This window comes from Falco rusticolus, chromosome 9, assembly GCF_015220075.1.
Source record: "Falco rusticolus isolate bFalRus1 chromosome 9, bFalRus1.pri, whole genome shotgun sequence".
NCBI classification, from domain to species: domain Eukaryota; kingdom Metazoa; phylum Chordata; class Aves; order Falconiformes; family Falconidae; genus Falco; species Falco rusticolus.
In genome coordinates this window covers 44,645,512-44,657,176 of record NC_051195.1, presented here as the reverse complement: position 1 = coordinate 44,657,176, position 11,665 = coordinate 44,645,512, and the positions used below count along the sequence as shown (strand labels likewise).

At 54.9% G+C, this 11,665-nt stretch overlaps 1 protein-coding gene across 2 annotated transcripts; it reads left to right on the top strand.

Moving 5' to 3' along the window:
* Positions 1–1,824: 1,824 nt before the first annotated feature.
* Positions 1,825–10,982, top strand: LOC119153777 (glutamine synthetase). 2 transcript variants are annotated; one of them, XM_037400623.1, is made up of 7 exons: positions 1,825–1,979; positions 3,671–3,846; positions 4,416–4,577; positions 6,309–6,455; positions 7,357–7,484; positions 8,633–8,832; positions 9,111–10,982. In XM_037400623.1, the coding sequence occupies exons 2-7, from the start codon at positions 3,681–3,683 to the stop codon at positions 9,430–9,432; spliced, it is 1,125 nt and encodes a 374-aa protein (XP_037256520.1). In that variant the 5' UTR covers positions 1,825–1,979; positions 3,671–3,680; the 3' UTR covers positions 9,433–10,982. The 2 variants fall into 2 exon arrangements, with proteins under 2 accessions (XP_037256520.1, XP_037256519.1); XM_037400622.1 differs by lacking the exon at positions 1,825–1,979 and adding an exon at positions 1,992–2,133.
* The last annotated feature ends 683 nt before the right edge of the window (positions 10,983–11,665 follow it).

The window sequence follows — 11,665 nt, the reverse complement described above, 5'->3', positions numbered from 1 at the left end:
CTGTTAAAGCAAAGGCTTAAATAATATCTTCGGTGTATTTTGGCAAGGCTGAAAAACACTTGGGCTGATAAAGTCTCAAAGTCAGAGAGATAAAAACAGAAAATATTTAGGCCTCGGCCAGCGTTCCGCAGGAGACCTCTCCGGGCTTCGCTGGCTGCAGCTCGATGGCCATCACCCAAAAAAAGGTGTTGGGAAAGAGAACAGCCCCACCGTGTCCCACAACATCGCCTGCAGATGCCAGGCTATCCCTGTGGGTACCGGGATGGCATCTCAACCACAGCGGCAGAGGCGATGGTTCGTCTGTAGCAACAAGGTGGAATCAGCTTCTCTTCCTGCTGTCCTTTGTCTCAAGAAACGCTTCTGTGCCATGCCACAGCTCTGAATGGTCTTCAGCAAAGTCCCTTGGAGATTTGATCTGTGACCTTTTACTTCCACAAGGTCAACCCTGCTCCCTTCCTGCCTCCAGCCCCTCCGGCCACCTGACCTTGGGCCAGTCACTGATTCCCTGAGTCGGGTGCCTCGTGGTGGTTAATATTTACTGTACCTGGTGCAGAGGGGAGCAGGCAGGAACCCACTGATTGCAAAGAGTGTGGGTTTGCTTGGGGCATAAAATATTGTTCAGGAGAGGTAAGGATCCAGGTGTGAATTGCGTTTGGCATTATTAGAGTAATGTAGAGTTGATGCCGTAGAAATGGCTGAAATTAGACTGTGGTGAGGTAAGACTTGATCCCAAGAAAAACTGAATAATCAGGTGCCCTACACCGTATGGCAGAAATACTTTTTTCTGCTTCCTAAAATCCCTTTTGACATGAAATAATTCGGCATCAATTGAGCTGCTTCTGTTGCAGTGTTTGGGCAGAGGTGGGACCGTGGCCATGCGCCTTCAGGTTGGTGTCATCCCTACTGCCCCCAAACAGCCATAAACACATGGTGTTTGCCCTCCTGGGGCTGGGTGGGCTTTGACCAGGTGAGGGATTATCGGTGTTTATTCTGTCTTCCCCATTTGGGTATTTTGGTGCTCAGTGGTTCCAGCTGTTCAAAGAGGAGCTCTGCTCCCCAGTCCAGATTACTAGTGAGCATTAGCACAGCCTGAACTTTGCTTTGTTCCTCCATGGTTTGGAGTCCACTCATGCTTTGGGGTGTTTCCAAGCAGCTGGGCATGGCATATCCAAGAGGGAAGCTGGGGCTTTCTTTGGGGATAAAACAAGGTTCTCCCACACACAGCTGACTCGGGGAGGTGTGGGGTCTTGGCTGAACCATGGCATCTCACGTGAACACACTGGTTGCTGGTCCTGCAGTCTGCCATGAAGGATGCAACGCATCGGGCTCTGGAAAGGTGGCTCACCTCTCCCTGGGCTGGGGATACTTCCCAAGGGATGCAGGTCCATCTCCATCCTCCTTGCTTTTCGTGAAAGCTCAGCATCAGCTCCTGCTTTGCCAGCCCTGAGGCTGGTCCCATGGGCTCCAGCTCCCCAAGCAGGATGGAGATGGGTTCACAGGGCTGAGGGACCCGGCCAAGCCACTGACGCCTCTCTCACTCGTGCTGGCTTGGCTGCATGTTGCAATGCCTCCAGGAAATGCTGCTGCTGGGTTGCACACCCAGGGGTACGTTTCCTCCTGCACTGCCGCCCTGCTTAGGATGATTTCCAAACAGGAATGAGGAAATGCTGAGCTTTGCAACAACATTTGTGGAAGTGGCCCTAAAATACCCCAGAAAGGGAGGTGGCCGCTTTTGAGATGCGCCCCAGTTTCAGCTTCAGGAGACCCTGCACGTCACCTGGGCAGCATCAAGGACATGAGTGACACAGGGGAGGCTCACGTGGCTCTGCCACTGCTGCTGCTCCGCAGAACCTCAGGCACATCCCTGGGTGCCAACCTCCTTTGCACAAGCTCTGCTGGAGGCAGTGCCCATGGGCAGTGGGGTGGGTGACGTCTGGGCTGCCTGCAGCCACTGATGTCACCATCTGGGACCAAAATTGGTAATTAAGTTTTGCTTCCCTCTCTGCCAATCTCATTTCCTGGTTCTCGTGCAATCGCAGATGCTTTCAGATTCCTTCTCGGCTCTTTATCTGCCTGCCAGACCAAAACACCTTCAGAAGAACGACAGAGCTGAGGGTCCGGAGTCGGTGCCTGGTGAGGAGATGTGATGGGGGGCAGTTTGTGGGTCTGTGCCAGCGAGGAGGTGTCCTCGGTGAGGGCAACAACTGTTAAGGGATTTTTTTTAGCTGCTTTGGCGCAAATGTTTTACTGTTTAACAGAAAAAACATTCCTGGGGGTGAGTCATGCAGCCGCAAGCATTTGTCTGCCTTAAAGACTGGGGGAATTAGCAAAACCCCAAACTGCCTTGGAGCCCCATCATGCTTTAAAGCCTTTTCTCCTCTTCTAACATTGAAAAACTGCTTAAAAACAGAGGTTGGAGAGTCACGGTGAGCTCACCTGGCTGGGTTTGCTGGGGGTTTGTTTGAAATCCTACCCTCCTCCCAGAAAAAAAAATATACCGGAATATTTGAGATAACACTGGAGAGGCGCCGGCTGTTTGCGCTGGCACGTTTTGGATCTGTCTGCTCTAACAAATGTGAACTCTGTAACGCAGTATTATTTTCCATAAACAGAAAAGGCAGCAGCCCTTTTAATGAATCTAATTGAGATTTGGGTTCAGCTCAGTAGCTGGAAATTGCTGCTATATGGAAATAACCGACTGAAATTCACACCTGTTGGCTTAGATTTTTTTTTTAGGTGCCCATAAACCAGATCAGAGCCATGGCTGTGTGTGGGTAGTTTGGGGTTTTGAAGGTGCTTAGCTACACTCTGGTGTTTAAAAGTGTAAAGGAAATTGTACTTGAGCTCAAGGATTTATAGATGCGAGGGGCTGGAGCGGGTGATTTCGGTGTTTTCCCTGGAAAGCAAAGGCAGCCCTGCCTCCGTGGGGTGCCCAGGGCAGGATGGGGGGCACAGGGGTGGTGGTTGGGCTGCCAGGCACCTGGTTGCCCCCATCGCCAGATCTGGTTGCCCCTGTCCCCAGGGCCAGCCAGGCACACCCTGCTCTGTCCCCAGGCATGGCATTGTCCCAGCCAGGCTGGGGGTGCCCGGGGGGAGCGCACCCCTGGGCTCTGCACCCCGGCAGGGCTGGGGGGCACAGCACCCGCTCCGGGCATCCCTACTAAAACAGAGCCGGGGGGAGGGCACATGCAGCCAGGGGGTAAATAATATTTTCAATGAGTAATGCTTGTTCTTTTTTAATAAATAACTAGTTAATCAGCCTGTAACTTGTTATTTATTCACAAAGTGATATTTTAACAATATGAAAGTTGTTGTTTTTAATAAGTAATATTTTAATAAGTAAGAAAGAAAAATCGTGCTGAGCGCTTTCACTCGGTACCGGGGGGTGGGGCGGGATCGTGCCCGCCTCGGGGCGGAGCCTCCCCGCGCCGGCGGCCGCCTATAAAGCCCGGCGGGCGCGGGCGCGGGCAGCGCTGGGGCCGGTGAGCGACGGGATCGCTGGTTCGAGCCCCGCGAGGGGACACTCGGCTTGGGAAGGGGACAACCGGGGGGGAGGTTAGAGGGTGACTTATTTTGGAAGGGTGGGGGGATGATGTTGCTTTTTAAAATAAATGGGAAGGGGGAATATGGGCTGGGGCTGATGCCACACTCACCTGGCACGCTCTCGCAGGGCCATCACCATGTCGGTGTCGCACAGCTCCAGGCTGAACAAACTGGTGCGGGAGCAGTACATGAGGCTGCCCCAGGATGGGTTGGTGCAGGTCACCTACGTCTGGATCGATGGCAGCGGCGAGGGTGTGCGCTGCAAAAGCAGGACCCTTGATAAGGAACCCAAGAACATTGAAGGTAACACTGCTGCTTATCCCCCTGGGTGAGGGGGGTGGGTGGTGGAGGGCCCTGAGCATCACCAGGGAAGAGCTGTGGGGTGCTTTGGACAGTGGAAGTTGGCACTTGCTCTTGCTGGTTGCGTGGTGCTGGTGATACCCGCTGCAGTTATCTCGTGGGGTGATACCAAGCAACAGGGTAAATATCCGGCCTGTGTCTCTGCGGTTTGCTTAACCTGCAATCTCTGTCATTAGTGCTGGGTGGAAGGGGAGGATGAGATCCTCACCCCTTTCCACCGGGCAAACAGGCATGGAGGCATGTCGGCATCCGGATGGGGTTTGCTGGAGGGAGGTGAAGTGGCAGGGCTGATCCTGCCCCAGTGGTACTGGGGGGGTGAACACACTGATGCTTGGTGAGCACTGCGGGGCTCCAGGGTTGTGCAAGAAATCCTTTGAGGCTGTCATCCCACGGCACTCTGTGCCCTCTGGGCTCTCCATCCCGGGTCTAAGCCTCCAGCACTTGGCACAATCCATATGTGAGATACCTTTTCCCAAAGTTGCTCCCACCTCTGTCCCCCTCCTGTATCACAGATGTCCCGGAGTGGAATTTCGATGGCTCCAGCACGGCGCAGGCAGAGGGCTCCAACAGCGACATGTTCCTGGTGCCTGTCCGCATGTTCAGGGACCCTTTTTGCCTGGACCCCAACAAGCTGGTGCTCTGTGAGGTGCTGAAGTACAATAGGAAACCTGCAGGTGAGCACCTCCAGCGAGCACCCCCAGCTCCCAAGGGTCACCCACTTATTATTTAGGGTGGCATCTCTCCAGGGGGCTGCTCGTTCTGGACCGCTGGCATGGGGGAGCAGCTCTCAGCACTGAGCACTTGGCCTGAGGCTCTGAAATTCAAGCTCTGGTGGTGGCGGTTGTTTGCTGGAACCTGTTTTAGCAGCGCAGGGTGAGAAGAGCAGCGAGATGTGGAGCTCGGGGCGCTCACCAGCTCCAGCATGCCCAAGGCGTCACCGGGCTTTTAAGCCCCAGTGCACCCAGCCCCCGGGGGGATTAGGGGGTGGGGGGCTGGAAGCTGCAGGGGTTTTAATGTGCTGGGTTCGTGGCCATTCTCGTTGTTAACGGGCAGCTGCAGAAAAGGAGGGAGAAGGTGCTGGGGTGGCATGGGGTGGCTCGGAGTGACCTTTTCCAAGCATCCCCAGAGCGTGCTGCCTCTTGGTCTTATCACACAGGCAGAAGCCTGCAGTCCCGGTAATGTTCTGTCTGTCTGATAAAGCCTGAGTTGGAGGAAGGGAAGCCGGTTTGCAGGGACATGCCGAGGGGCTCCCAGAGGGGTTATTTGCCGGCAAATAGCCGGTTATTTACCAGTAAAGCGGGGCCAGTGTCCCCACTGGGTGTGTGGGGGAAGGGAGATTATCTGCGGGATGATGCACACATCTGCCTGGGAATGGAGAGGCTGTGGGCAGCTATGGTGAAAGACAGGGCTGGCTCCTTTTCAAATGGGGTCATGCCTTTTGGCCACGGGGGAAGCATCTGGGTTGAGATTGCTGCCCGGCAGCTCCTCTGTCGGAGCAATTTGGCAAGAGAGCTCCTGGGGCTGGAGCCGGGGCAGAGAGCTCAGCCCTGAGCCCTGCAGATGAGGGGGGTGCACCCTCCAGCTCTTCCCACAGTGGGTCTCTGTGGGTGTTAAGGTGCTGTTTGGGCTCTGGGGGGGAATTGCCTTCCCCCCTTCTCCCATCAGTGCTAGGGAGATGTCACCACTCTTCTCCAGCCCCATGCTCTGGGCGTATATCGTAGCTGCTCTGGGGTATGTTATTGTTATTTAAAGGCAGAATTGCAGCCTGGAGACTGCCTGTCTCTGCAGCAACAGTTTTTCAGCCTTCTTTTCCCCTGCTGTTTCAATCCAAGCTCTCGTTCCCCTTGCCTGGCATGTTGTCCCATGTCAGGATGGTTCTCTGGTATCTGGTATCTGTGTCTCCCTGGCAAAGCCCTGGTTGCCCTGAGCACCACGAAGGACCAAGGCAGGGCCAGCCAGCCTGGGTGCTAACCAAAACCATAGAGTTGGAGAAAGATAAGGATAATTAAGCTGGTAGAAAGAGGATGGGTGTGAAGTCGTGATGGGAGATGTACGGTGCCTGTTCCCAGATCTACCTGAGGCCAGTAGGACAGGGCTGCAGTATGGCTCCTGGTCTCTCAGTGTCTAAGAGGAGGATGTTCCTGGACCATTGGCAGTGTTTTGGAGAGTAGGCTAATTAAGCCCTCTTGGTCTGTGGCCTGATGCTGTAGTGATGGGCTGTCTCTGTGAGGAGGAAACCTGTGAGCAAGGAGTGTTGCAGGGAGGGGGGATTCACTCACCAGTTTCCTTGAGGCTTTTGTGGGAAGCACTTGGCAGTGGTGGAGTCTCAACCTCTGAGTGGGATGGAGCAGTGTGGTGGGTGCCTGCCCATGGCGTAGGTCTAACCCAGACCTCTCTGCTCCCAGAGACCAACCTGAGACACACGTGCAAGAAAGTCATGGACTTGGTTAAGGACAGCCACCCCTGGTTTGGGATGGAGCAGGAGTACACGCTGCTGGGCATCAATGGCCACCCCTACGGCTGGCCTGACAACGGCTTCCCCGGCCCGCAGGGTAAGTCCTCCCTCCCTTCCCCAACCCAAATGCCCCCCTCGGCTCCCACCTGCCTGCGTGGGAGCACTGCCCAGCAGCAGGCATCCTGTCCCTAACCTCAGGCACAGCTTTCCCGTCACGGCTGACACCCGGCAAGAGCCAGCACGAAGTCAGGAGCTGTTTGCCCAGAGTGCCGGGTGGCCCGTGGCTCACGTGAGCCGGCCAGCAGTGCCGCTCCTGCCGGACCCCAGTTGCACAAACAACTCAGCTGCATGACTTGTTTGGCAAGGGCTGGAGATCTCGGCTAGGAAAACCTCCTCCCTGTGGCTGTTTGGGAAAGGGCTGGCACATCTTGCCCTCATGCAGCAGCAAGCAAGCCCCAGCGCCTCAGTTGCCTCCTGGGAGAGGGCCAGGGGTTTCCCAACCTGACTTAATCAGTCTTTTGTGGGGACTGGCTGCTTTCAACATCTCCCTTCCCCCAGGCAAAGATCTTCCCCCAGATCTTTGTCTGACCTACTTGAATGAGGAAGAGCCATATACAACGACAGGGAGCTGCATTTTCCAGCCATGAACAATGCCGGCTGTTGTCAGAACCATCTTGGACACTTGATGGGCTCAGAGGGTCAGCAAGGTGCCGGGGGCAAACTGAGCCAAGCTTTTGTTATCTCCTGGCCACCTCCCAGTTGATGCATTGCAAGTCCTGTTTACTTGCCTAGATAAGGCTGAGGTTGCACAGATGAGCTGCTCATGCTGCTGATCCTGGAGAAGGGGTCGGTGGCTCCATGCATTGTGGAGGGCAACACCATTTACTCCCCACAAATCCACTGCAGATGACGGCTGGTACCTGGGAGTGGTGGGATTTCGCTGCACTGCTGTTGCTCCCAAAAGTTTTACATGGTGGTGACTCCTCTTTCCTTTCCAGGCCCCTATTACTGTGGGGTTGGAGCAGATAAGGTGTACGGGCGTGATATTGTGGAGTCCCACTACAAGGCATGTCTCTACGCGGGGGTGAAGATCTGTGGCACCAATGCAGAGGTGATGCCTTCCCAGGTACGTGTGGATGGCACCATGCAGCTCCTGCTTCCAGTGATGGATATGAGTTATCGTGAGGCTGGAATAACCCAGCAACTCCCAGCTCTGCTGGGATGCTAAATCCACTCCCCACATCAGTTTTGTCTAGGTGGGAGCAGGTGCACTGCTAGGATGAAAATGTACAAGTTTGATTTTTTTTCTCCTAACCCACCCTGGCGTGCAAATCCTTGCTTTTTGGGGCAGGCAAGCGAAACCGCAGCTGAGCCAAACTGCAGGTGAGCTCCTTGCAGAGCTCTGCCTGAGTCCTGGCAGCCTGTGCAGAGCTGGGTGCTCCCCTGCACTTCCCTTCTTCCTCAGAGGGGGGATGTAGGGGACAGCATGAGCCAGGATGGGCTGCGGGAGCAGCATGTGGAGCAGTGGGTGTCTGCATCCTGCTCCTCTATCCTGGGAGCTGGGAGGCTTGGATTTATTTAGGAGTCAGCTGGAGGGAGTCCCTGATTGCATTAGTGGGTGGCCAGACTGGCCGATGGTAATTTGGCCCTGCAGCCTGTGAGTCGCTGACTCTCCTGCTGCTGATGTGGCAGCGATAAGTGGGGGGCTTATCTGCAGTGTAGCTGAGGCAGGACTTTTAACAACCCTGCTGTTTGCCCTGACTTTTTCAGGGTCCTTCTTGGCTGCCTTCTGCATCCTGGGCTCGGCCAGGCCAGGCCAGGCCATGCCAGCAGCCGTAAATGTGTCACCCTCTGCTTAGTCACCGTGGGTGGCGCAACCCTGGCTCCAGCTGGGGAGGGAGCAGCACCGGGAAAGGCTAACAGGCTCCTCGTTAGTCCCCTGCCCTGTTTGCAGTGTGGGTTGGGGATCCTGCATGCCAGCAGCCCCAGCCCCAGCCTGGAAGGCAGGCGTGGTGCTTATTTCCCTCCATTTTGATTAAAACCCCTCTGATTTGCTCAGTTTAGTCATGAGCGGTTTATTCCCATTTCTTTTGTGTGCCAAAGCTGTCCTGTTGCTTAACTTCATACTCCCCATCCCTGTTGCTGATTCCCAAGGGGTAAAGCTCAGCCGTCGCCCAGGCTGGCAGCCCTTGCTGGAGGTGGTGGCAGGGATGTGATGGCTGGGGAGGCACAAACCTGCCCACCCTCACCAGCGCATCTGCTTGCCCCTTCCAGTGGGAATTCCAGGTGGGACCGTGCGAAGGCATTGAGATGGGCGATCACCTCTGGATGGCTCGGTTCATTCTCCACCGTGTCTGCGAGGACTTTGGGGTTGTGGCTACTCTGGACCCCAAACCCATGACTGGCAACTGGAACGGCGCCGGGTGTCACACCAACTACAGCACCGAGGAGATGCGGAGGGAAGGGGGTCTCAAGTGAGTGCTGGGGGAGTTGCCTGGGAGGTACCCACGAGTTTTGGGGTGTCCTTGGCCATGTGGCAGGTCCCCATAGTGCATGTGTCTCTGTACCTGTGCCAGTCAGGGCTGAGGCTGTCCCAGCTCATTTTATTTTAAAAACAGCTGGTCATATGAGAGTGTCCCTTGGGCTGTCCTCATCCCTGGACAGAAGGAAGGGGTGACAGCCTTCCTGGCCATGGGACCCCCCCTGCAAATGGACCTACTGACAAACCCCACCCCATTCTCCTCTCCCACAGATACATTGAAGCTGCCATTGAGAAGCTGAGCAAGCGGCATGACTACCACATCTGCGTCTACGACCCGCGAGGCGGCAGGGACAACTCCCGGCGGCTCACCGGCCACCACGAGACATCCAACATCTTCGAGTTCTCTGCCGGTGTGGCCAACAGAGGTGCCAGCATCCGCATCCCACGTCAGGTCGGACAAGATGGCTACGGCTACTTTGAGGATCGGCGGCCGGCGGCCAACTGCGACCCCTACGCGGTCACCGAGGCCATCATGAGGACGACGGTGCTCAATGAGACCGGGGTGGAGACCAAGGACTATGCTGACCCCTGAGGCTGCGGGGTGGGTGGAGGTTTTCATTTCCACACTAGCTTCTCACGTGGGATTTGTGCCTGTGCGGTGTCCTCGGCTGCAAGCTCAGACTCTTTAGGAACCTCGCTTCTGGTTTTGTGAAACGTCGCCTTAGAAATATATATATATTTTATAGTAAGAGGGAGGTGCCCAACCTATTTTCTCAACCACTTTTTTTTCTGGTTCCTGGTTTTAGATTGTTCATGGGGAGTTTTTTTTAAAACTTGGATTGAATTTTTTTCCTGATGGACTTTACACTGTGATGTACATAGATCCCTACATGGAAGCTGCAGCTGCTGCTGTTTGCACCTGGGGAGGGCGGGTGCTTTTTTTCCATATCTGTGTTGCAAGGAAATGATAATAAATAATTTTCCTGGCTGCGTGGCAGCCAAGTTATGCGGCAGCCAGTGCATTTTTCTGTAGCTCCTAGAGCTCTGTGGAGGATTTAATTTGGGTCTTGCTGATGAATTGCAGCTACTGAGCAGCCTGCACAGGGGCTGGAGGAGCTGAGATGCTGGAGGATCCTTGGGACAGGTGCCTGGGGCTACCTTGCCCCATTTGCCGGCAGCCGAAAGGCCATCATCTCCTTCCATCGTGATCCCCCGAAAGGCAAACAGAGTGGCCGAATGAGCAAACAGTGGCTGGGGCAGCAGCTGGCGGGCGTTTACACAGGGTGTGTGCTGCTGAGTCAGCAAAGGCTGCACAGCGCTGGGCACAGTGAGCAGCAGCTCCCCTGCAGGTACATCTTTGGGTGAGAGAGGGGAGCCTGGGACACCCCCGTGCTGCACCCCAGGCGATGCCTTGCTGCATCAGAGGGATGTGGTGCAGGTCTTTGGGTGGGAATCTCTCTACAAGGTGGGGGTTGTAGATTTTGTTCAAAGTCAAACCGTGACATAGGATGCTCCCCTGTAGATGGGGTGTCAAACGCATCTCCAACAGCCAGGCTCTTGGGGTCCCTCCATGCTGCCGCTGTGGGGAGGAGCTGGATGGAAGCATGGGGACAGCTCTGGTCCCAGTGACACCCTGAACAGGCAGGTCATGTCCCATGGTGGCAGTCACCAACAGAAGGGTTATCTGTAGGCAAGGGGAAGCAACAGCATGAATGGACAGGGGATGTCATGTTCGTTCCAGTGCAGTCATGAGGATTATGAAACTGGTTTTATGTATTTTTTAATCTAATGCAGTTGACAAGCCAAAATAGAGGACCCTGAGTCCCTCCTGTAGGTCACGGTGCTGCAGGGAGTGGGAGTAGCAGGAGCTGGGGAGGGAGGTGGCCATGCCCCGAACCACAAGCAGCCAGGAGCCCGCAGTGTCTCTGAGCTGCTCAAGCATAAATGTAATCCGGTCCCCACCCTAAGAAGCATAAATTTTCTTTCCAGAAATTGCTGTTTGGGATGTTTAATGTTTTTCATCAAACCACAAGGCTGTCTTGTTTTCTTCTCATTTCTATGATGTCTTTAATGGGTAATTTGAGCACTGGGACAGTGACTGATGGATGCAGCTGGAAAATCAATAAAGAGCTAAATCTGGAACAGAAAGATTCATGTTTGTTTCCCTGACTGTACCAGTGGCTTAAAGTACTTCAGCTTTCATCATACTGTGCTGTACAGCCCTCGCTAAATTTGGGGAATCACGTGAATTTGCATTGCCAACATGCAAATGTCTTTGGTCAGACACAGCACTGTGGTACAGCTGAACACTTTGTACCTGTTCCTGGCTCTCACCCTGCGATTCCCCTCTGACAGAGGACTGTCCTCTTCAGGTGAGGACAGGAGGCTCCAGGGAGACCCAGGGACTCACCCCCAGCCACAGGTGGGGCTTTTCCCCAAGCTGGGATCAGCCCTGGCCACTGTTCACTGGGGATGCTGCTTGCTGGTCCCACCGGCGGAGCAGTTGCGTGCTTGGACAGTTTCATGCTATCTTTTGCCAACACAGATCTTCTTGTTTGTACTCTTTGAGGTCAAAATGGGCCAGAAACTATATGTCAGGGTTTTTTTAATTTCCTAAAGCAGGAGTGGTTCCTACCCACAGGGCCTGCGGCAGAGGGGAAAGGACACCAGCAAGTTCCCACAAGAGATGTTCTCAGAATTTTGCTGCGTTTGCAGATGTCGAAGGTGGGTTGTTGGGTTCAGCCAGCGGAGCAGGCACTGGTGATGGAGCCAGCCCTCAGGCTGAGGCTTGAGGCCGGGGGGGGGGGGGGGGGGGGGGGGGGGGG

Coding starts and splice junctions, on each gene's coding strand:
- LOC119153777 (XM_037400623.1), top strand. CDS start 3,681: ATGTCGGTGTCGCACAGCTCCAGGCTGAACAAACTGGTGCGGGAGCAG. Junction 4,578..6,308: donor GTACAATAGGAAACCTGCAG/GTGAGCACCTCC, acceptor CTCTGCTCCCAG/AGACCAACCTGAGACACACG. Junction 7,485..8,632: donor CAGAGGTGATGCCTTCCCAG/GTACGTGTGGAT, acceptor TGCCCCTTCCAG/TGGGAATTCCAGGTGGGACC.